This window comes from Astyanax mexicanus, chromosome 2 (genome assembly GCF_023375975.1).
Source record: "Astyanax mexicanus isolate ESR-SI-001 chromosome 2, AstMex3_surface, whole genome shotgun sequence".
Taxonomy (NCBI): Eukaryota; Metazoa; Chordata; class Actinopteri; order Characiformes; family Acestrorhamphidae; genus Astyanax; species Astyanax mexicanus.
This window is the reverse complement of record NC_064409.1, coordinates 30,723,819-30,748,139: the sequence shown is the minus strand read 5'-3', so window position 1 is coordinate 30,748,139 and position 24,321 is coordinate 30,723,819. Positions and strand designations below refer to the sequence as shown.

Below are 24,321 nucleotides of genomic sequence, written 5' to 3'. Positions count from 1 at the left end.
TTTCTGGACCTGGGTTCCAATGCTCAACGTGAACGTTGATCTCTGTCGTCAGAATTGATCCACTGGTGCACATCGATTTTTTAACATTAACGCTGATTATGGTTTGTGCACAGTCTGGAATAAACTGTACTAAACTTCACTAAATATTTATTATAACTTGTTTTTTTATTTTATTCTTGTAGTATTCAACTATTTTACTTTTCAGTTTTATTGTCTATTTTCATAACACAAAAATAAACATAAAGCAACTACGTTGGTTTATTAGTTTTATATTTCTCTCACACAATTTATGTAAGTACACAAAAGTATACTCTCTGTAAACTACTATTTTTGACAGATATGGTGAAGTTAATGTTTTTATTTCATTTTATTTTAGCTCTTTAAAGTATACAACCAATCCATTTTTAAATATACTTTAACTGTACTGTAAGTACATTTAAATTTAACTATATAATACTACACGTATATGGATATAAGGACATACTCAGTTTCATTTAACATTTTGTTATTGTGTTCAATGCTATCTAATGACATAACTTAAGTTGACATTATAGTTTTACACAAAATTGGGCCACAACATACTATTGCTATACAGTATAATATAACATATCACATATACTTAAGGATATGACTATTATCTCTGATAAATTGATAAAAATGTAACTGATTTACATACTATTTTTTAAATACTTATAGCATACTTGATTTACTATTTGGGTAAATAAAGAAATTTTTACTTACCGTATTTTTATAGGGCACATTATTAATGAACGTCTATTTTCTGGTCTTTTTTCATACATAAGGCGCACCAGATTATAAGACGCATTGTGCAACAATAGTAAGGAACAGGGGTGTCACCATGTTTTACTTCTAATTCAGCAGGTCTCGCTGCTGGGTGGTGGTGGGGTGGGTAACTAAGTTAAGTAAAGCTAAGCTAAGTAAACAAAACTGTAGTTCTTAAAATGCTAATGCTAATACTGCTCCAGCAGTGCTAGCTGGGGTTAGCAGCAGGCTACAGCCGATAATACTCACCTCTGAACGGCGAAACAGCTAGCGCTTAGCACTGTTTGCAACTAATGCTAATAATGGTCTAGCAGGGTTAGCAGCAGGCTACAGGCCGATATACTCACCTCTGAATGGCAAAAAAACTAGTGCTTAGTGCAGTTAGCTGGTAATGCTTATACGGATCCAGCAGTGCTAGCAAAGGTTAGCAGCAGGCTACAAGCCAATAACCTCTGAACCGTGAAAGATCTAGTGCCTAGCACCAAGGACGTATTAAGGATAGTCTGGGCCCCGGGCAAAGAGTTGCCCACTAGTTTCTTTACTGTTGTTTATTAAAGGGGAAACATGAAACTAGTCAAATGGCTTGTTGTTTTCACATAAGTGAAATCACACCCTTGACCAAATTAACTCAATTTAATCGGTGTCAAAGATACCATTCATCAGACAAATTGCTTGTCTAAAATTTAAATAATTGCAAAATTGCTAAATTAATTTGTGTCACTTAAGAGAAACTGAGCATAATAATTTTGAAACAAATAAAAAAACAGAAACATTAAGGGCCTGAATTGCATATTTGCAACAAAACTTCTGTTATGAAATATGATACCTTGCCTGGCAATTTGTAGGTCCCTAGAACATCAAGGAACCATGAAGCCAACAACTTTTATGGCAGTCAATGGACCCATAGCAGGGGCCCCTCCTTCCTAGGACCCCTAATAGCCAGAAGTCGAAGTCAAAGCAGAGCCACAACACTTCATCCATTTTCATCCGGGGTTAGCAGCAGGCTACAGGTCTATAATATTCACCTCTGAACAACAAAAAGCTAGCGCTTAGCACAATTAGTGCGTAATGCTAATGCCGAATCTAAGGCGCACTGACGATTTTTGGCAACATTAAAGGATTTTAAGTGCGCCTTATAGTGCGAAAAAATGCGATTCAGGATTTTTCTAATCAAAGCGTTCTATTTAACTTATCTATTCAGTTCACTGTACATAAAAGTACATAGTACACAGCATAACACAAAGTTTCTTTTTAATGGTGTAAAAATAGTCATTTAACCAACATCATCCAACATGTTTGTGAGCAATTTAATATTACAATGGTATTAAAACTACACCTGATACCTACTTTATTGAGATGATTCGATTCTGTTTTTTAAAAAAGTACATTTAAAACATTTATGGGTTCACCGTGGTTTGAATGTTCCTGCTATGTTTAAGCAGGCCTCAAGTAGGTCTATGTTGTAGGTCTATGGCAAAATAAATGTGTAAGGGTGAGACAAAGGTCGTATAGCCATACAACCTTTTAATAAACATTAACAAAACTTTCAAAACAAAACAAAAAAAAATTTCTCCAGTCAGGATAAAGTACAGCCTCCACACAGTGAGGGTGGTTTTAACACTGTTACATCTAAGTCACATAAAAAACATGGGGATGATTTCATTTGCTATGTTACTTAAATAAAATCTGAAAAAATAAGGGTGGGGAATTTTTGTCCTCAACCAGAAATGTACTGTAGAATGAAATGTAATGTAGAAACACTCCCATCCAAAAGTATTGGAACAGTGAGACCAATAATGTTATATCTGCTGCAGACTGAAAATATTTGGGTTCAACATTAAAAGATGGATATGACACAAAAGATCCACATTTCAGCTTTTATTTCCAGGTATTTACATCTAGATCTGATACACTGTTCAGAGGACAGCACCTTCTGTCTAAACCCACCCATTATTCTGGTGTTTGTTATGAGGGGTTACTCCTTTCAGTCTCTTCTTTAGCAGGTAAAATACATGCTCTATAGGGTTCAAGTCTGAAGAATAACTAGGACACTCTAAAACCTTTTACTCCTTGCCCCTGATGAACTCCTTTGTTTTGGAGAGTGATTTGGGTCATTATCTTGCTGCAAGAGGCTCTGTGTATCATTTTGGTTGTAACGTGCTTTAGCCTCGTCACCACATTCGTAAAGGTATACCTTTGTATCATCTGTCCTTAAAACTGTCCCAGAATTACTGAGGCTTGTCTTTTTACTTCAAATTCCAGGATGGATTACATATTCTTCATGTTAATAGTGGTTTGTGTCTTCTGGTGAAGCCTCTGTACTTTTGTTTATGAAGACTTCTGTGAACAGTAGACTGTGATACCTTCACTCCTGCCCTCTGGAGGTTGTTGCTGAAGTCACTAACAGTTGTTTTAGGATTGTTCTTGCTTTCTGTATAGCACTCACAATGTTTCTGTCATCAGTTGGTGTTGTTTTCCTTGGTACTTGTTTAACATCTTTTGCTTAGTACACCAGTGACAACATATGTGTTATGGCTCTGAATGATTTTTGAACTTATCTAAGCTTCGTAATTGCCTTGATTGTTTTTCACTCCACTAATTATGCTATGCATAGTCTGCACATACAAACCTTAAAAATAACACTGAGCATAGACATTTTATGAGCGTTGTTTGAGTAATTACTATAGTCATCTTTCAAGAACTAAAGGCATTGGCCTCACTGTTCCAACACTGTTTCAATATGTGCCAGCAATCACATTTATGTAAATGCAATTATTTAATTTATTTTTTTTACTAGTTTATGTTCCACTTTCAGCAACAAATTCTTTAAAATAATGCGTAAGTATAGTAAGAAACACGTATTAAAGTATAACTTTAATATTTTCCACCTTTCCTAATTAAAACCCCTAGATATAAGAAAGTTCCATCTCTCGGTTAAGTTTCTCTACGGTCTATCACTGACAAGACAGTGTTCTCAGCAGGCCACTGTGCCTAATGTTCCTGGACAATTAAACAGACTCGGGCCTTTCATTCAGACTGAATAGTCTGGGTTAACCATGCATATTAATTGCTCCAATATGAAAACCTTCAGTCTTCTCTCAGGACCTGTTACACAGCACAGTAGCTATTGCTGTTCAGACAAAATTTTATCTGAATGACAGTGTGAAAATGATTACCTTTATATAAAACACAGAGAAAATGTTTACAAATAAAGCAAGTAGTTAAGTAGTTAAAGTTATTTTCGACTGTAACAATGTATTTAATTTTGTTGAATGTATTGTTTTAAACATGATTAATGAGAAGTGTTATAAAATATTTGACAGATCGTTTATGGACTGCACTGTAAAAGACCAAGCCCCCTTCTTGGCATGGTTAACGTAATGTGGTAAGGCATTACAATAAGGGGCCATTAATTAACACTTCTTTGGACAGAATGTTGTTTCAATTCATTATTATTTAAAACATTATTATATCAGCTAACTATTGTAAAATAATAAATATTTGTAACATTACTTAATTATTTAACAATGCTCATTATTGTCATTTTATTTGTGACCTTTGTTATTGTATTGACCCGTATTCTGTTTTGTACAGTTAAAGGGCATATGTGAATGTAACTTTGTGTTGTAGTTTTTGATAAGGTAAGTGCCATCTGAGGATTAAAAAAACATTCAAACAATACTGTTTTAACAAAACTGTTGACATGACCTGTTTTAAATAATTATTAAATTTTTATCACATTATTCGCCCCTTAATTATCCATGTTTTTGGAATTTGTCATATTTTATTTTTTTATTTCTAATTTTTTTCCCATTTTCTCCCCAATTTACAAGGCCAATTACCAAACTCACATATTAGGAATCCCCCTATCACTAGTAATGCCCCTACACCAGGAGAGTAAATACTAGCACATGCCTCCTCTGATACATGTGAAATCAGTCACCGCCTATTTTTGAAATGCTGCTGATGTACCATTACTAAGTAGCACTCGGTTCCGATACATCAGCTCACAGATGCCTGGTGCTGAGCTACATCACCCTAGGAGTGATGAAGGTAAAGAGCGCCATCTACCCACCCAGAGAGAGCAAGGCCAATTGTGCTCTCTCAGGGCTCCGGCAGCTGATGGTAAGCTACATGAACAGGATTTGAACCAGTGTGTTGTTGTATTTTATTGTATATTAAAGTAAAAAAAAATAAGTTGAGCAGACAAAACATAAAATATCTTGGTTCATACTGTCTGCAGTTGAGTAAAAGGCACCACAAAATGTAATATAGCTATTTTTTCCCATACTGTTACAACCTTAAATTTATTCTGCTCGGTATTTCTAAATCTATTTGTAAGATTGCATGCAAATATTTAGACCTGCTCGATTGGTTTTTATCATTTATATGATGACTTTAATCAAAAATATTATTTTTAATAACAATGTTTATTATATCTACGTGTTATATACATCATTGTATATCTATGAAATACACGATTTCATTATAATTAAAATACTTTTTAATGTATAATTTTGCCTGTTGACTAGTGAGCCTACCTGAGTCCAGCTCTAAGTAACAGGCGGTGCTGCTGCTGCTGCTGCTGTGTCTGTTATTAATGAGACTTTCCCTTTAAGACTGGAGCTCCGCCTCCAACTTTAAACCCGTGCTGTCCAATGGGCCTACAGGTCCCGGACTGTTAGGAGCGGGTTTACAGGGTTTACTGTTTACAGGGTTTCAGACAGGGACTCTGAATTACAGTAGTTACAGTAGTTGTTGGTGAGAAGAGAGGCTCTGGTTGTTGGTGGAGGAAGTTCTCCGCTGTGCTGAAGGCCTCCCTCTCTCTCTCTCTCTCTCCCCCCCCCCGCGGTGGGACTGGTCTCTCGAGTGACGACATCGCTGTATTTTTACCCGGATGACCTCATCGCCCAGATGAAGTTCAGTGACCAGTGAAACTTTTACACTGGAGCTTCTCGGTCTCGCTCCTGGTTCGGCGCTGTCGGCGGGGTCCGGGGAGCAGGAGGAGCAGGAGGAGCGCTGTGTGTCAGAGATGTTCCCCGGCTGGACTCTCTCTGAGGCGGTGAGTGCAGAAGTTACACGGCGGTCTGTAGCGAACTTTAGTTTACCGGGAGCGTGGGTTAGGCCTGACCCGCTCCTGTGGGGAAACTCTCGCTGTACCGGGCTGCTCTGAGCTCCTGTAACTCAGTCCCTGTGTTTAAAAAGTCACTTTCAGTCTCTTTTAATTTTTTAACAATTATATTCTGAAAAAATGTGACATTTTACCAGAGTTACACAAAGTCAAACTCCTCTAAGCTGTCTCAGGCGACAGGCTGTGGCACTGTTTTCTGTTTATGAACAGCGAGCCTCTCGAGCCGAGAGTGTTTGTTAGTTATCTGTATCAGGGCGAGCTGTTCTAGACTCTTCCTTTTATTGTAAACCTCCAGCTCCTTTTAGCTACTTACCACTCTGTTCCACTGACTGTAGAGTTTCACTCATTAAATCAGACTTACCTCAACACTTTTCCCATTCCCAAATCAGTGACCGAGAGTTGAAGGCCTGCATTAGTGAAGAAGAAAGACTAATAAAAATAATGGAAAGCTGAAGATGATAAAACTGCTCAGAGACGAAATAAGCGAAGGACTGTCAGGTTACAGGTTTAACCTCAGAAAGGATTATATATGGTTTATAATCAGTTAAATTCGAAGTCAGACAAACATAATCAGTTAAATTCGAAGTCAGACAAACATCACACAAGTCACTTCCATCACGTCTATGTCACAACTAAATATACTTAATATGAATCTAATAAATATCTTTAGACAAGGCTTCTGTCATTGTTTAAGTGCCTTTTAAAATGGATGAACTGTAAATAGTTGTTGGGTTTAAGCCAAACTGCCAAATATTTATCACTGTAAAGTTTCCTGGTCTGTACCTTCTGTAAACTATACCTGGTGTAAACGTCAAGATGGGTAAACGTTACAGTAGTCTCAGTATTTTTTTTACTGCTAGGCGTAAAGAAACTGAAAGGTAACATTCAGTCCAAAATGACTGAAACATTCAGTGTTGATTAAAGGAACTAGGAGTTTTCACAGAGCTAAAGTTGCACAGTGCTATCAATGAGATCATCTACTAAAACCGCAAAGACTAGATTTCAAATGTTTCTGTATCTTTCATAATGTCAAGACATATGGCATAAATGAGGTTTCAGTAGTTGTGTCACTGTTTACATCACTTAAACCAGTTGTTAGACACAACCAGACATTCACTTTATGTGCAGTCATAAAATCTGTAAGCAGGTGTTCAGTCTCTTTACTAGGCAAAACGCTTAACTCAATGAAATGACATGTAGCCAACAAGCTTACGGAGAGATGTGGTGTTTGGCTTGATAGGTGTTTGATTTGCTGTACTATTTTTTTTTTGTAATGACTAGTTTCCTAACTCATAGATGTTACACAGATTGTAGCTACTCTGTGACAGACAGATTGATAATTAAATTGGTGTTGTACTGGTCATAGGTTAACTCCTAAGGAGCTGTCTGGGCCACTTACTGGAAAATAATGAAAGGAGGTCCATATGGCCCTAAAATAATATCACAAAGTTTAGAGTATTTTTGTGATAACAATATTCAGAAATGTTGGTGATATTATTGCGCATGATATGATATGATAGCACACCCCTACTCACCAGTCATGAATACTCCTTATGACAGCATCGGCAGGCGCCTGTGGAACAGATGTGGAGTTGCTGAGGTTTGTACTCAGCCTGCAGTTGAGTGTCTCAATATGACATCAGGCCTGTAGTCATCATCCTCATCAGTGGTGATAAAACATTACAGTACAGCCATGAAAGGTTACAGCTGAATTTAAGCAATGACAAAATGACAGATAAAGTTAGCACTAGTAACATTAAACCTACTGAGTTTTTTTAGATCTCAAGTTTGATAAGTTCACTAGCACTGACAAAACAAAGCCCAACGAAAACTACATAATTCATTAGTGTTCTCATTTTTCAGCCTATGTTATATGGTATTGTTTGTGTATAATTAATGTGTAAACCGTGTGTGTGTGTACCATGTTTGGTAAAATTTTGATACTTACGTCAACAAAGACAAATTATCTTATAATAATTAGACCAGCAGCTTTTAAACAATAAAATTAGAGATGGGTTCTGATTAGAATGAGATCAGCAGTAAAATGCTACTATAGATTTTAAAGAGAAAAATACTGAGAAAAGAATCTGATCCAGTCCTGTGACAAATCTAGCCTCTAGGACTGTGTGACGTGATGATAGCTGTGTTTTTCTTCCTGTGCCGTAGTGGAGGGTGAGTAGTTTGATCATGGTCACCTACTTTTGAATCACAAGCTCATGTACAACACCTTTAGTTAACAGCGTTAGTATTAGTATTAGTTAGTATTGTGCTGTTTGTACTATGCATTATATCACAGTTGTTGCAGTTTGTTACTAAAGATACAAACCTGCATGGTCTAGAAAGAAAACAAATGTTTGGTGTGTTTTCTTTGGCAGGCACCGTGTCTTCCTCTTTACAGTGTATATTTTTAGATGGTTAGTTTTCTTTCTGTTTCTTGTCAGCTGGTATTCAAAGAAAAGAAGAAAAAAAATCTACTAAAATGTTTCTGAATAAAAAAAACAGATTTCTTAAAACTGTATTAGAACATTTGAAATCTGAGCATTTAAAGCAGTAAAATACCAATAATAAAGCCTTTATAAACTCTCTGTAAGCTTTATAGTCCACTATACAAATATGGCACAGAATTAATGTGAGAAGGTCTGTTAATATTACCAAGTTTTACTAGTGTTACCGGACCATCAGAGAATCGTGGAAGTGGCCTCTGGGCCAAGGAGTTGGGGGAAGGAAACTGGGTCTCTTAATACGCACATGGGCGTGTGACATAGCAGTGAAAGAGCACTTCCCAAATTAAACCACTCGCCACCCCACCCCAGTTACTCCCCCCACCATTTTTAATTCACTGGTCTGCTTCACTTATATAAGCCTCTGGCCTGCCTTAAGACTGTAGCGAGATGTCCAGTGACACCTTCTGAATAAGCTGTAGTTAGAGTGAATGTCTCCCTACAGGAGAAAGCCAGAACAGAGTCACCTTCTGACTTCATCACCCCTCTGTCCGTCCAAGAGCATGTAAGGCGTGCTATCTGTCTATTTTGTCTGTCATTTAAAACTTCTGTAGAGCTTCTGGTCAGCTTTTTTTGGTCCTTCTCAGTAACATAGTTTCAGTTGGTATATCACAGTTAATCACAAAAGTGTGCTTTACTTCAAATATGCTTTTGTCTTTAAGCTATAGGCGCGATACATTTAATGAAAAGTTAGCCTGTATAATTTTGTTAAATATTTGCCATTGTTTGATATTGACATTAAAAGAAAAACATATTAAATTACCTATATTATGGGAACCTGTTCTTAGATCATTTTTTAGTTTTGAGAGTTGGTTTAAAATGCTGTTAATGTATCATACAATTCACTGCTTAGTCCAAATGTGAAAAATATGCTTCAAAAACAGCTCTTTTTAAATGTATTGTGTATTGTATGTATTATGTCACAGAAAACAACACATTTACATTTTAGCTCTAAACTCGCACTGAAGAAGTGTTTTCTGACTGTTTTTTAAAGAACAGAGATTATGTATAGATCTCAGCATGGTTAGAGCTTAAAGGAAAGTGGCAAATATAGTATAAAAAAAGAAAAAAATGCATAATTGTACAAAGTATTAAAGTGTATATATATTTTAGTTTTCTCATTGGCCCATATGATATATATATATACAGGTGCTGGTCAACGAATTAGAATAATTTGAAATAGTGCAATCATGAAATTCTTTGAATGCATTTTTTGTGCAGAAAGCAAATCAGGTGTTCACCACACCTGTCCTACTCGTTAGACTAATCACAGAACTCAGAAAAAAAATTGGCTCAGCTGAGCTTTCCAAAAGGCCCATTTAGGCCATTTAACTGTGACACTGTTGTTTTATTGAATTAGAATAATGGAGAAACCGTTTCATTGAATTAGAATAAATGCTCGAATTTTTGTTTTCTGTGAAAAGTGTTCACTGTGCAGTATAAAGTCAGGGTTGAGTAGAATTTCTAAGTTGTAAAATCAATCATGGGTAAGCAGCGCGACCTCTCAACCGGAATAGTGGCTCAAATTCAAGCCCTTCGCCAACAAGGCTTGACCCAAACTAAAATTGCTGAGCAGCTCGGCATCAGCCAGTCTTCCGTCTGCAAAGCTCTCAAGAAAAACTGCAGCAAGCGCACCAACTGTTCCGGCGTCCGAAAAACTTCTGCTCGCGACAACAAGCAGCTGAGAAAGATCGCAGTCAGCAACCGGTTCAAGTCCACTTCCGAGCTCACCGACTTGTGGAACAAGCAGACCGGCGCTGACGTCTCCAGATCAACCACTTACCGTCGTCTGCGCGAACTCGGCTTCAAATCTCGCGTTCCAGCAGTAAAACCGATGCTGAACAAGAAACAAATGGAGAAACGGCTGAAGTGGGCCAAAGAACACGGCGAGTGGACTGCTGAAGACTGGCAGAAAGTGGTCTTCAGTGACTAATCACGCTTCTGCATCTCCTTCGGTGACCAAGGTCCTCGTGTCTGGCGTCGTGGTGGCGAAACCTACAACCACGAGTGCGTGAAAAGATCCGCCAAGTTTCCCCAGAGCGTTATGGTCTGGGGATGCATGTCCGCTCGAGGTGTAGGGAAACTCTGCTTCCTCAAGAAGACTGTCAATGCTGCCGTATATCAAGATGTTCTGGAAACGTTCCTGATTCCGACTGTTGAGGAACAGTTCGGCGAAGAAGACTTCATATTTCAACAGGATCTTGCACCGGGTCATGCGGCAAAGTCGACCAAAGATTGGTTCACTAAAAAACAGCTTGAAGTTTTGGCATGGCCGGCCAACTCGCCTGACCTCAATGTCATTGAAAACCTTTGGGCCATCGTCAAGCGGAAAATTCGCGACAGAAAGCCTACTACGCTGGACCAACTGAAGCAGAACATCGCCACTGCCTGGGAAGCTGTGAGTGAGGAAACTTGCGACAAGCTGGTCTAATCGATGCCGCGGAGACTTCAGGCAGTCATACAAGCCAAGGGGGCAGCCACAAAATACTGTGAAAGTGATGATTGTAATTATAATAAAAATTATTCTAATTCAATGAAACGGTTTCTCCATTATTCTAATTCAATAAAACAACAGTGTCACAGGTAAATGGCCTAATTGGGCCTTTTGGAAAGCTCAGCTGAGCAAATTTTTTTCCAGGTAACGAGTTCTGTGATTAGTCTAACGAGTAGGACAGGTGCGGTGAACACCTGATTTGCTTTCTGCACAAAAAATGCATTCAAAGAATTTCATGATTGCACTATTTCAAATTATTCTAATTCGTTGACCAGCACCTGTATATATATATATATATATATATCAATCATATGGGCCAATGAGAAAATTAAAATACTCCAATATTGGCAGTAAGGGTAAAAGAAGAGTAAAGCAGGCCTTATGATGTGTTTCTGGAGAAGTCAATGACGTGCAGTTTGTGTTGTTCAACAGGTTCTGGTCCACATGCAGATTACTGGGTAAATATGAATGTTGACCTTTGACAGTCCCAGATGCTGTCATTGTCTGGTATGGCTTTGTGCTTGAAATTATGCCATGAAATGATGTCTATATAATTGCTACAGTCTTAAGACGGGAGAATCCAGCAGAGTGGAAGAGATTGCAGCATGTTTTTGTGTGACGTACTCAGGAGCCCGTAGGAGGAAGTTCTAGTATTGTTTATTCACAGGCTTTTGTTTGTCATGTGCCATCCGTTAAAAGGCTTTAGGGCTTTGGTTCAGTTTTAATTTGCTTTTTTGTTTTGCTTTTGAAGCCAATGCCTATTTTGTGTTTTCCTTATTGCCTTGTAAGCCTTTTCAGCTGAAAATCCATGATCATAAAAAATCCACACTATAGAGGAAGCTGTGAAATAAACCTTGCATAAAGGCTAGTCCCAAACCACAAAAAACATGCAAAACAAAGCACAAAAGATGCAGATTAGCCCTTTCTTTTTCAGTCAAGGAGCAGCTTTCGGTTTAAAAAGTGTTCTTCATTGTGTAATATGTAATTCATAACAAATATTTGTGAAAGGCTTTTGAACAGCCAGTGTCATTTGTTATGTTTAGTGTTTTAGGGATATTTGCCACAGCAGGTACTTAATATGTCAAGATATATTCCAGATGGCAACACATACATGTTTCCAGCGATGGAGGCTGTAAAAGCTAAGTTTGGTGTCTCTGGTCTGATCTGGATCATGTGACGCTAGTTTTAGATCTATGGATTCTTTCCATTATAGTCTGGCTTGTTTTTTTTTTTTTTTTTTTTGCTATGCGGTGTTAGCAACCAGGTGAAGAGAATGCAGGACACTGCGTAACAGTAGATGATTTTTGTTGGATTTTTTGTTGGATTATCTGCCAAGACTTGGCAACTTGGCCGTAAGCAGAATCAGCCATGGTGTGCTGCTATAACAAAACCCATGCCTGCTACCGTTCCGGGGAAGGAGCTGTTATTATGATCTGGCAAGCACAGTGCATGTAAAGGGCATGCCTTTGAACAAGCTGTTTGTTGTGGTGGAAAATCCTGCTAGGAGGAAATTGTAGCATGTCATAAGTGATGTTCAGCCATTATGCTTCTCAAAGAATTGAAAAATTCCCCCTCTTAAAACTGGGAGATTTACCGCAGTCAAACTTAATTTTGTTGAACAGGTTGTTTCCATTTCATATGAACAAACCCACTGTATGATAAAAGTAAAAATGTTTTTATAGCTTTGCCGAATATTGTCTGTCTATACGGTAGACGAAGCCACCCGCCTTTTTGGTCAGCAAAGTTTTGTGACATTTGAAGCATTTTCTGCATGAATTCAATCTCCTTGACCTTCTGTAATAATACACTGGTCAGCGCTGACATTAGAGGCTGGCCCGTTGCTGTTTTGAGCCTCGTTAGGTTCTAATTTTCACACCCTTTTGATCTGACTGTCAGTCTGTGGAGCAAAGTCTGCTCGTGGCTGCTATCTCTGCCAGACACGCTGGACCTTCAATCAAGCAAGTGAAAACCTGTGCCAGGCCCATTTGACTGCGCCACCTTTTAAAAGCGTGGAGCAAACATTGTGCATTGATTCTGCCTTTGTAAACAAGCAGAGGAAGGTCAGGGATTGCGAATTAGGAGGCTGACTTCCTCCCCGTGCTGTGGAGAGGTACAAAGTTCAGCAGACCGATTGCTCTCACTGTACTGGCTTCATTCTAACATATGGATATGTTTAAAATGTTTCCTGCCATTTACAGTTTTGAACTTTGTAATTATAATTAAATTATAAAACATAGCCTCTTTTCTGGGCTATTTTGCTGTTGGATTTGAAAAGATAAACATATTAAGGTCAATGCAATGGAGCCTGTTACCTTGTTATTGAATGCTTCAGCTTAGATTGTTGCAATTTTTTCTTAGCATGTACTAACCCTGACATACACATATGAGGTATACATACAGTGAGGTCAATCCATTTATTTCTGCTGTAGACTGAACACATATGAATTTGACAAAGATTATTATGAGACAAAAGATCAACATTTCAGATTTATTTCCAGGTATTTACATTTGGATCTGATACACAGTTCAGAAGATAGCACCTTCTGTCTGAAGTATTGGAAAAAATTAACTTAAAGTAAATTAAAGTGAATAAAAAATATTATTTAGTTGCAAATCATTCGCTTGCAGTATCTACATCAAGCCCACGACCCACTGACATCACTGCCCTTTTGCATTCTATTTTTGTGATGTTTTTCCAGGCAGTGGGTTTTGTCTTGTTGCATGTTGAAGGATCTCCAAATCAGTTTGATTTCATCTGTCTTGTAATTCACAGACATGTTTCTGTAGACTTCTGTGTTCATTAAACATCAATGAAGATTAATGAGCCTATCCCAGAATAAACCATACAAAGCTAAAACCATGACATAACATTCACTGTGTTTTTACAGATGAGCTGGTATGTTTGTGGTCATAAGCAGGTCCTTTAGCCTTTTCATCACACTGGTAAAGGTTAACATGTGTCTTATGAGTTCATAATCATTCCACAGGCTCGCCTCTGTACTTCTTGGTAAATTCCAGCCTTGTCTTCCTGGTATTCACCTCTTTAATAGTGGTTTTCACCTTCTGGTGAAGCCTCTTTACTTTTGTTCAGAAGATTGGGATACCTTCACTCCTGCCATCTGGAGGTTGATGCTAATGTTACTAACAGCTGTTTTAGGGTTTTTCTTTACTTCACTCACAATGTTTCTCATCAACTGCAGCGATTTTCCTTGTTCTACCTGTTTATCACCTGATGTATAGTGCACCAGTGATGACTTTCTCATTCACTACATTCCAAACAGCTGTTCTGGCTATGGACAATATCTTTGCAATGGTTCTGATTGATTTTCCATCTTCTCTCAGCTTCACAGGTACTTGCTTTGCACCTATAGACAGCTCTCTGGTTTAACTTTTTTAACTTCAGAAGTTTCTTCTGGAACTATAAATCCACAGTCTGCACAGATAAAACCCAAATCTGAAATTATTCAAATAATTATTGTATCAGGACACACCTGGGCAAGAAAACACACGTGACCGTCTCATGTTCCAATACTGTTGCTCACAAGAACATTGGGTGGGTTTAGACAGAATGTGCTATCTTTTGAACTGTGTATCAGATCCAGATGTAAATACCTGCAAAAAAGCTTAAATGTTGATCTTTTGTCTCGTAATAATATTTTAACAGCAGAAATAAACGAATTGACCTCACTGTTCCAATACTTATGGAGGGGACTCCAAATATATAGGAATGAAATTTTATTTAAGTTTGGAAAAGATCACGTGAGCAAAAAAAAGAAAGCAGCTGCCATTTTGAATGGTGTAAAACAGACATCATTTTACTTGCCAGCAACTTTATGAATTTAATAAGTAATTAATAAACTGTACTGGTAGGGATTCGGTTTCTAAAATTCAAAGTAACGACTGATTATGCTTGTGTCATGAACAAAAATGCTAAACATGAACACATTCTTCATGAACACAGTCTTGAAGGAGTGCTACTTCAGAGGAGGCTCTCTGCTGGTGGATGGTGTTGTGTGGGTGGGTTTAATCCTGACGCAGAGTGGCTTCTGCCTGAGCATCTATGTAAAACGCACACCTGTTGTTTTGTGCTAAATATTCACACCTCTGTATGTGCCTTTCGCGCCTTTTCAGTGTTCCATATTTGGCTGTCTTGGTGCAGCAGCATGATGACACTTGTTTGACACTGTTTTTTTTTTTTTATCAATATCTGTGCTGACAAAATATAACAGGACCATAAAAGAAGCTGCTGAGTAGAGAAAGGTGCATCAGTTACTTTTTATACTTCATAATAGTTATACTGACCAGTCTAAGAACACATTTTTACTAGTAGTAGTATGATAATGCAGGTTACTAATTGTCTGTTACTAGTCTCTAACAAGCTTCTAAAATAATATATATTTTTTTGCAGGCAACAGCAGAGGTTTACATATTTTTTCTATGCCAAAACCCCAGTAAAATAAATAAATAATAGAATCTGCATTAGATTGGCAAATTAAGTTACTTTTACAGTATATTAGTCAATTAGAAAATTGATTAGTCCACAGGCTAATCTCTGTATTTCATGATAAATTCCAGAGTGGCCTTCCTATACTTATTGCTAAAAAGCGGTTTTCATCTTTTGGTGAACCCTTAGTCCTCAGCTTCACAGTTTCTTGTTTTTACCCAAAGACAGCTCTCTGTTGTCATGTTGGTTGTTCCTCTAATTATAAATGCACAGTCTGCACTAAACTCAAATCTGACACTGAGCGTTCAGACATTCAGCGCTGTTTATTGTTTAAATAATGTATGAGGACACACCTGGGTAAAACACACCTGACAGTCACATGTTCCAATACTTTTGCTCACAAGAAAAATAGGTGGGTTCAGACAGAAGGTACTATCTTCTGGTGCTATCTTCTGTATCAGATCCAGCTGTAAATAGATGGAAATAAAAGCTATGTTTTGTCTATTATTCACCTTTTTAAATCAAACCCAAATGTTCTCAGTTTACAGCCAAAATAAATAGATTTTCCTCACTGTTCCAATACTTTTGGAGGGGATTGTATGTGATTGTCTGTATTATATTTTAGATTATTTAAAGTAGGCACCTCTTGCTTAGATAATAGCTTTGCACATCTTGGTAATTAGTCAAAATAACTTTGTATACATTTGAAGTAATCTTTCTCTGTAAGGAGCCCCCACATAGCACAACAGAGCCACCAGACTTACTCAGTGTAATGGTCAAGTCGTTAGGCATGTTTCTGTAAGGCAATTTCTATAGTTCCTACCTCCCCGGTTGTCATTGGTCTTTGTAATAAAGAATTTCTTTCTACTTTAATATCTCTCTCTGTTGTGCTGTGGACAGAATGTCATTGCTGACGGTCTTGTCTCACACACACACATTATAGTGTAATTTCACTATAATTCCACTGTGATCCTTAATGTGTAATAGTAATTCTGAAAAACAACAGAAAAGTTTAATGTCCCTGTGGTCGTCCAACACTTTTTGGGAAGTGTAGTGTATGCTTTGAGACGCCCCTCAAGAAAGTCACTCTATAAAAATGCCTTTCTTGACAAATTAAGAGATACAGAAATGTGAAATAAGTCACAGTAGCATTACATTCAGTAATCACTGTAGATATGGTTTGATGTAGGTTTGATAATTATACAAATATATTATTGAGGTTAGGTCGTATTGTGCAGTTTTAGCAAGTCATGTTGTCAGCTTCACCAGAGTTACATAGTGCAGTCAGCAGTGTGCCAACAATAGCACCAACAGAGGCACTGTTCTCCCTGTTGCATGTCAGTGGATGATGTTAAAGTTATAGTGGTGTGAAAGTGTTTGCCCCCCCTCCTGGTTTCTTGTGTTTTTGGATGTTTTTCACTCTTGGACCACTCATCATTGCACAGTTGTTTTAATTCTGCCAAATTAAAGGGTTTTCCACCATGAACAGCCTTTTTAAGGTCACTCCACAGCATCTCAATCAGGCTCAGATCAAGACTTTGACTAGGCCACTCCGAAGTTTTTTTTCAGCCATTCAGAGGTGGACTTGCTGGTGTGTTCTGGATCATTGTCCTGCTGCAGAACCCAAGTACATTTCAGATTGAGGTCACGAACAGATGCCTGGACATTCTTCTTCAGGATTTCTTGGTAGACTATGGAATTTATAGTTCCTTTTATCACAGCAAGTCTTCCAGGGCCTGAATCATCAAAACAACCATAGACCATCACACTACCACCAACATGTTTTATTGTAGGTATGATGTTTTTTTATATGGAATGCAGTGTTATTATTATGCCAAGTGTAATGGGACACACACCTTCCAGAAGGTTACAATTTTGTCTTTTCAGTCAACAGTGTATTTTCCCAAAAGTCTTGGAATCATCAAGATGTTTTTTGGCAAATTTAAGACAAGCCTTTTTGCTCAGCGGTGGTTTTCGTCTTGGCACTCTGCCATGCAGGCTGTTTTTGCCCAGTCTCTTTCTTAAGGTCATAAACACTGAACTTAACTAAGGCAAGTGAGGCCTGCAGTTCTTTGAATGTTGTTGCAGGGTCTTGTGTGACCTCTTGGATGAGTCGTCACTGCGCGTTTGGGGTAATTTTGCTAGGCTGGCCACTCCTCGGAAGGTTCACCACTGTTAATATTTTTGCCATTTATGGATAATGAGTCCCAAAACTGAGAAATGTCTTTTATAACATTTTCCAGACAGATAAATCTCAAGTACTTTCTTTATCATTTTGTTCCTGATTTTCTTTGGATATTGCTTTATTGTCTACCTTTTGACTGTCTTTTGGTCTACTTCACCTTGTCAGGCGGGCTTATTTAAGTAATTTCTTGATAGAGAGGTTTGGCAGTAATCAGGCCTGTGTGGCTAGAGAAATTGAACTCAGGTGTGATAAACCACAATTATTATTTACAATTTTTCACACAGTGCCATGTAGGTTTGGGTTTTTCTCTTCCTTAACAATAAAAACTTTCATTTAAAAACTGCATTTTGTGTTAACTTGTGTTGTCTTGGACTGAGTGAAACACATGCAAAGAAATAAAAAGCCATAAGGAGGCAAACACTGTATTTTAAGATAAAAATGCTACATAATGTTGCTTTAACTTGTAATGGTGCAATTTTCTTTACCATTTAATTCATAATGAGGGCATTTTTCATATGGCTAATTTTGTAGTGTGATTATTAATTAATCTATATTTTTTATAGTTCTTCAAAGTGCATCTATGCATGAAGTGGGGCTAAAATTATATAGGATGAATAAGTGTATGATGTACAGATGTATGTAAATGCACTGCTACATTGTGTTTTGAAACATTAAAATCACAAATATCAAACGTTTGAAGTCAAGAAAGTAAGAGGATTATTTTATTATTTTGGCACTCTAAAACATTAAGTAGGCAGGGAAATGGCACTGTAGTAAATAAAGAAAAAAGGCCGCATTTGACGTAGTGCTTCTCATGACGTACAAACTATCAACACTGTGTTTTCTCTGTATCCTCCATTTCCACGTATCGAAGTTGGATATCTGACTACCTTTTTAAATTCTGTAGAGCTGTGATGTAGCAGCTTTCCCCAGCTCACACTATCATGTAGAAAGATAATATGAGACACTTGGCTATTGATTATTAGAATTGATGGATTTTTGTTCTTAGAGACTGAGAGACTGTGAGGCTTTCCGGCCAAAACCTTGCCCAACATTAGTGTCGTGTTGGAAGTTGGAAGGTATTGTATTCACAGGTTTGGAAGCACACCAGACCCAAAGCTTTTTTTGGTTTGATGGTTTGTCTTGGCACGTGCTATCGATATGGCCTACTGCACATTTTTTTAATGTCTTTGTGTGTGGGCCTTGTTGGAAGGGGGAAGAGCTGGGGATTTTTTTTCATGACTGCACTGAGGAGAAGAGAGAGTTTTTACAGTGCTGAGGGAATTTCCACAATGCTGTACTCACTCACTGCCACCTACATCATTACTAGGAAGACGGCATTCCTTACATCATACACTTTACATGTCAAAGCACTCAAATCACACATGGCTCATTTTTCATGTTTTAGAAAAACTTCAGTACAAATGAGAATGCTTCCTGACGTGTAATAACGTACCTGTAGCAATAATATAAACATTTTACCTCCTCATTAATAACAAAAATACCCAGACTATTGAAACCATTTAATTTAATAATTATAATGTTTCTGTTAATGGTTTATATTAGGGTTGGGCGGTATGGCGGTATTTCGGTATACCACGGTATTTAAATATGGTGACGGTATTGTAAAATAGTGACGGTATATTAACCACGTGATGTGCCAAACCTGAACTTTGAAAAACGGACGTTTAAGACATTCTGCGCATCCACAATGAAAGAGCAGTAGGAGGGGTAAGCAGTTGGAGCTCCCTGATTGGTTATGGGGTGGGGATTCTCACTGAGGAGATCATACAGCAAAAACTCAATAAACTCTAAAGGTTTCACTAATTTTGACCAAAATTATCGCCACAAATAGCCACATTTGTGCTGAAGTGACAATAAATCCCTAACAACTAACCAACCACCGAAATGATCAGATTTATCAGTTTATCCTGCAGCATAGGGTGTTCAGTGTGAGTTACTCCAAGTTACAGCTGTTTCCTTAAATATTCCTCATCTCCTATTTCTCTACAAAACATTTTTTTATGTCACTCACGCTCATATTCTAATGCCGTACAGAATTCTGCAGTTTCCTCAGAGTTTTCTGTCATTATTTCGCAGCTAGCTCCAGCGCTGTAAATATGAGCAATTCCGAGGACCGCGAGGCGCTGCGCGCTGCAGCGCGCTGCCGACATCTGAACCCCGGCTCCCCTTCGCGAGCAGAAACGGCACAACACCACCCGCTATTGAGCTGCTGTAGTGGATACAGCGCTTATAAATAAATTAACAAACACAAAAAATAGGGTATTCCATCTGTAATTTCAGTTCGTTTTATTTTTTTCTTTTAATTACCGTTTTAATTAGTTTCAGTTAAGGGGAACTTTCACTTTCAGTTTTCGTTAACAGTAATACTTTGTTATATGGTGATTATCAGGCCGTAGTAGTGCTGGACGATATGGCCAAAATTTATATCACGATATATTCCTTAAATTTCGGTCGATACGATATAATTTCGATATCGATAAATACTTTGAAGGCCTCAGAAAAAGAATCCCTGCAATCTCTGCAGCTTGCACTGCAAATTTAAATTATTATTTAACTGTGTATTTGCACTTTTTGTATCAATCTATCTAATGGAAATCTGTACCTACTACTGTATGAAAATGTTTTTTAAGTCTTTGAAACCTCCTTTCACAAAAACTTTAATACTTTAGAAATAAAAGTAGTCAAAATAAATCAATGCTCAATTTTATTTGCATATAGCAAAATAATAACATGACATCCCTGTCAAACATAAGCCTATATAACTATTACAAATAAAAATAACTTTAAATGACAACAGAGGCAGAGCTTCTTATTCATTGTAAACAAATTTAACAGATTAAAACAAAAGTGTTTTAACTAGGATATATAATACAAGAAGCCTTTATATACATAAAAGCAACAAGATTTTCCCGTCAAATAAACAAACCTATAGGATTTTTCAACTATAAATAACTTAGTGACAACATAATCTATTAAAGTGCTTCAGCCAGAATACAAGAGGTATTCAACATGATATCAACGGCAAATAAACAAACCTAAAGGATTCATAAACTTTAAATAACTTAGTTTCAACATAATCTATTAAAGTGCTTCAGTCAGTATAAGGAAAATATTGTATGTAGTGAAGATGCTTGAGGTGGTGGAACAGATTAGATGTATTAACGTTACGCTGCTTGTCGGCTCCACTCACCGGCACAATTTGCAGCAAAGCGGCAAGCGAGCGGACCCGCGGCTGGGCGAGCGGAGCCGCGGATGAGCGAGCGGAGGCGCGGATGAGCGAGCGGACCCGCGGCTGGGCCAGCGGAGCCGCGGATGAGCGAGCGGACGCGCGAATGGGCGAGCGAAACAGCGGCTGACCGAACCGAGTCTACCCTAGCCTTGGATCCGCTCGTCCCGGCTCCGTTTCGAGACATTTTAGATGCGTAGCGGAGCGGACCTGAACCTAACCTAGCCTAGCCTAGCCTAGCCATTTTAACCTAGCCTAGCCTAGCCTATCTGGCTACGTGCCTGTGTGATTGCGTCATCACGCACTGAGGTAGCACAGCTATGGGGGCTGAATGTGTTTGGCTCTGCGGCGAGCTGACGCCAGTAAAAAACGCCTGTCCGTGACAGATTCTGTACATAATACATATCGATATACCACAAAAGTGATATCACCGTTATTGAAACATTTCTTATCGCGATAAATACCGATATCGAATTATTTTCCAGGCCTAGGCCGTAGCTTTATATAAAATAAAAAATAGTATTAAAAAACAGATGACTATTTCCTGGAGCCTGGACTGACCCGAGATTTTCCATTACTTTCCTCGGGCCGGGTCTCGTCCGGGCTGAGAAATAAAAATCAATGTATCCTGCTATTTAAAAGAATGGAAAATTTGATAACAATAATAATATAGTTCTGCATACTAGAGTTTAGATTGTCTGCCTGAACCCGAGCGTGAACGCAAGACTGAACCCGAGCGTGAACGCGAGACTGAACGCGAGCTCATCCGCGCCTTTAAAGCTCCGCAGCATTTAATAAAAACAGATTAATAGATATAAAATAGGAAAATAACTAAACTTAGCTCAAAATGGTAAAATAAATATAATCTAACGAATTCTAAAATAACGAAAAATAAATATTCTACACACAGGTACAAAAATAAAATAATATACATAAAAAATCATCCGCACGTTTAAAGCTCTGCAGCATTTAATAAAAACAGAAAAATAGATATGAAATAGCTCAAAATGCTATAGGAAATATAATCTAACGAATTCTAAAATATCAAAACACCCCCCCCCCCCCCCCTATACCGCCATATAATCTGACGACCGTATGACGGTATGAAAAACTTCAATACCGCCCAACCCTAGTTTATATTGTCTTTTTTAATTTTTATTTTTAGCAGACCTCTTATCTTATAACCTATAGATGATAAACAGTAATTATTCATAAACAAACTAAACAAGTACTTTGTTGCAGCCCCCCATTGAAAACAAAAACAGTGTTATTTTCCGTTTATCTTAAACTAGGTTAGAAAAAAGCATGTGCTGTAAAATGTATGCAAGGTGCTCTCCTCTCTTTTTGTATATTTGTCATATTTAAAAATAAACTCATTTAATATAAACACTGCAGATACAGATTTATTCACATGGGTGAAACAATCTATATAGCTTATGTTACATATTGTTATTGTATCTCTTTACTATATAGTATAAATAATTAAACGGATAATTGGGTTCATAGCTGCGCCCAGGCATGGTTACTATTAGAACTGTTGAATCTAAACAGCACTTAAAAAGAACCTGCGATTTACATCTGCTTTAACATTCCAAGCAAGAAATTTGCTGTAAAATAAGCAGACAAAATTTTTGTACATACGTTTAATATAATCAGATAACAATAATTCCAACTTTCTATTCATCAGCTGGTTTATGTAGCTTTAATTTTGAGGTAAAATCATAAGAATAATGCTAAATGTCTTACATTTTTGTCCCTTTATCCCTTGGCAAACACAACAGAAATAATTATGAGCTTCTAAGTGTTTAACTAGCTTTAAGACAAAATATTTTAGGGTTTTAAGAGTTAACATTTCAGAGTTTGGGAAAAGCAAGTTGTTACACTTTGAACATTAATGAAAAAATGTGAAACAAAAAAGGGAGGGGGGCAAAAACTTTGGAGTGACTGTATATGTCTACGACCAGCCTTTCAACAGTTACGTGATGTGTATGTGGAAATATGTGCAGTCATCCATTAAACAGCTTCCAAGTAGATGTCCAGCAGTCGGGCCAAAAAAATAACCCTCCCATTAACGCAAACTTTCCGTAACAAAGTCCACTGCGTCTGTGTTAGTGTTGAGCAGCCTGAGTAACGCACCCTGTCCTTTCTCTGTCTGCAGCCAGATAACTGCTGGAACATGAAGACGAGGAGCGAGGCGAATGATGTAATGGTTCTGCGGCCCGGGAGAAAAGCCCTCTTTTGTCGCGCCCCTGCAATGGTGTGAAAGAAAGCCCCCCGCTCCCCCACCCCTGGCATACCCCCAAAACACAGGCCAGCCGCCTCCCCCCTGCCTGCACACTGGAAGTGGGCTGAAGTGGATGCACTGTTTGGCACAGACACCCCATTACGGCATCCGTACCCTTTCAGGCACACACACACATACAGCAGTGAGGACAGAGCCTCATCACACACTTCATTACTACACACCTTACCATGTTACCACATACACTGTGTTGACAAACACACACACACACACTCACACACACGTGCAAATATAGTGAACAGTGTCCACACTTCAGTATTTTTTTTTTTCTTATTTAGGACTACTCTCTATTTTTTCACTCTCACTTACTTGCTTTTTTTGGGGGGCCGGGCATTGGGCCCACCAGCCGAACGCCACATAGGTGACATCATCGCCTGCTTCCACAATGGGGTCGTTCTTCTCCTGAGGGCCCTCTCTGACTGGCTGCGTCACTGCTCCGGACCTCCAGGCCCACGGAACCGGTAGGAAGTAGGAGGAGGTACAGAGTGGGAACCAGTGAGTGGGAAAGGGAGATAGAGGGAGGTGGTGGTAGATATGGCAGAGCCTGCCGGCGAGGTCGCCCTGGCCTCAGTCAGAGTCATTGGGCCAGAAGGCCTGGTGGCCCTGCTGGAGGGCGGACTGGACTGTGTGCTGCTGATTGACAGTCGGCCCTTTGTGGACTATAATGCCTCCCACATCCTGGAGGCGGTCAACGTGAACTGCTCCAAGCTGATGAAGAGGAGGCTGCAGCAGGACAAGGTGCAGATCACTGAGCTTCTTCAGCATTCAGCCAAGAAGAAGGTGAGTGGGAAGTTTAAAACACATCACAACTAGAGGTTACACAATAATACCTATTCTAATTGTAATTAGGCTGTTGACATTGCCACAATAGCTGTTTTTATTTTAAATGGAACTGTTCAACTTAAACCCCTCATTTAGATGGTCATCCCACAGGCAGAAACATGCAGATAAAATTATCACAGAAGTGTGTGATGTCATTGTTTGCTGTTTCTGGATAGTATTTTTTCACCTGATATTTGATCCATCATATAAATAAAGCCCTCCACTATAGCATGGCTACTCCGTTCTTTGATTAGGAGGTTTGTGGGTGGGAAACTACAGCATATTGTTGGTATACAATTTTAATGCAAAACTGTGGGCAAGCCTGTGTGTGCACATTCACTTCGTTTGTATACTATTTATATTATACACATAAAAAAACCTTCAAATGTGTTTTGTGCAAAGGTTATGT

General features: G+C 38.3%; 2 protein-coding genes across 4 annotated transcripts in view; both read left to right on the top strand.

Annotated features, from left to right (window-relative positions):
- The first annotated feature begins 5,442 nt into the window (after positions 1–5,442).
- Positions 5,443–24,321, top strand: part of dusp16 (dual specificity phosphatase 16) — a 33,930-nt gene continuing 15,051 nt past the window's right edge. Inside the window, exons 1-3 of one of the 3 annotated variants that reach the window (XM_049474199.1) lie at positions 8,179–8,920; positions 11,342–11,367; positions 22,947–23,870. In XM_049474199.1, the coding sequence (XP_049330156.1) occupies positions 23,625–23,870 (246 nt within the window). In that variant the 5' untranslated portion in view covers positions 8,179–8,920; positions 11,342–11,367; positions 22,947–23,624. Of the gene's footprint in view, positions 5,846–8,178; positions 8,921–11,341; positions 11,368–22,946; positions 23,871–24,321 lie in introns of those variants that run through there. The other 2 variants (XM_049474201.1, XM_015607531.3) reach the window with 2 other exon arrangements.
- Positions 17,620–24,321, top strand: part of ada2b (adenosine deaminase 2b) — a 210,196-nt gene continuing 203,494 nt past the window's right edge. Inside the window, exon 1 of the mRNA XM_007256036.4 lies at positions 17,620–17,630. The gene's annotated coding sequence lies outside the window, so the exon portion shown is untranslated. The remainder of the gene's footprint in view (positions 17,631–24,321) is intronic.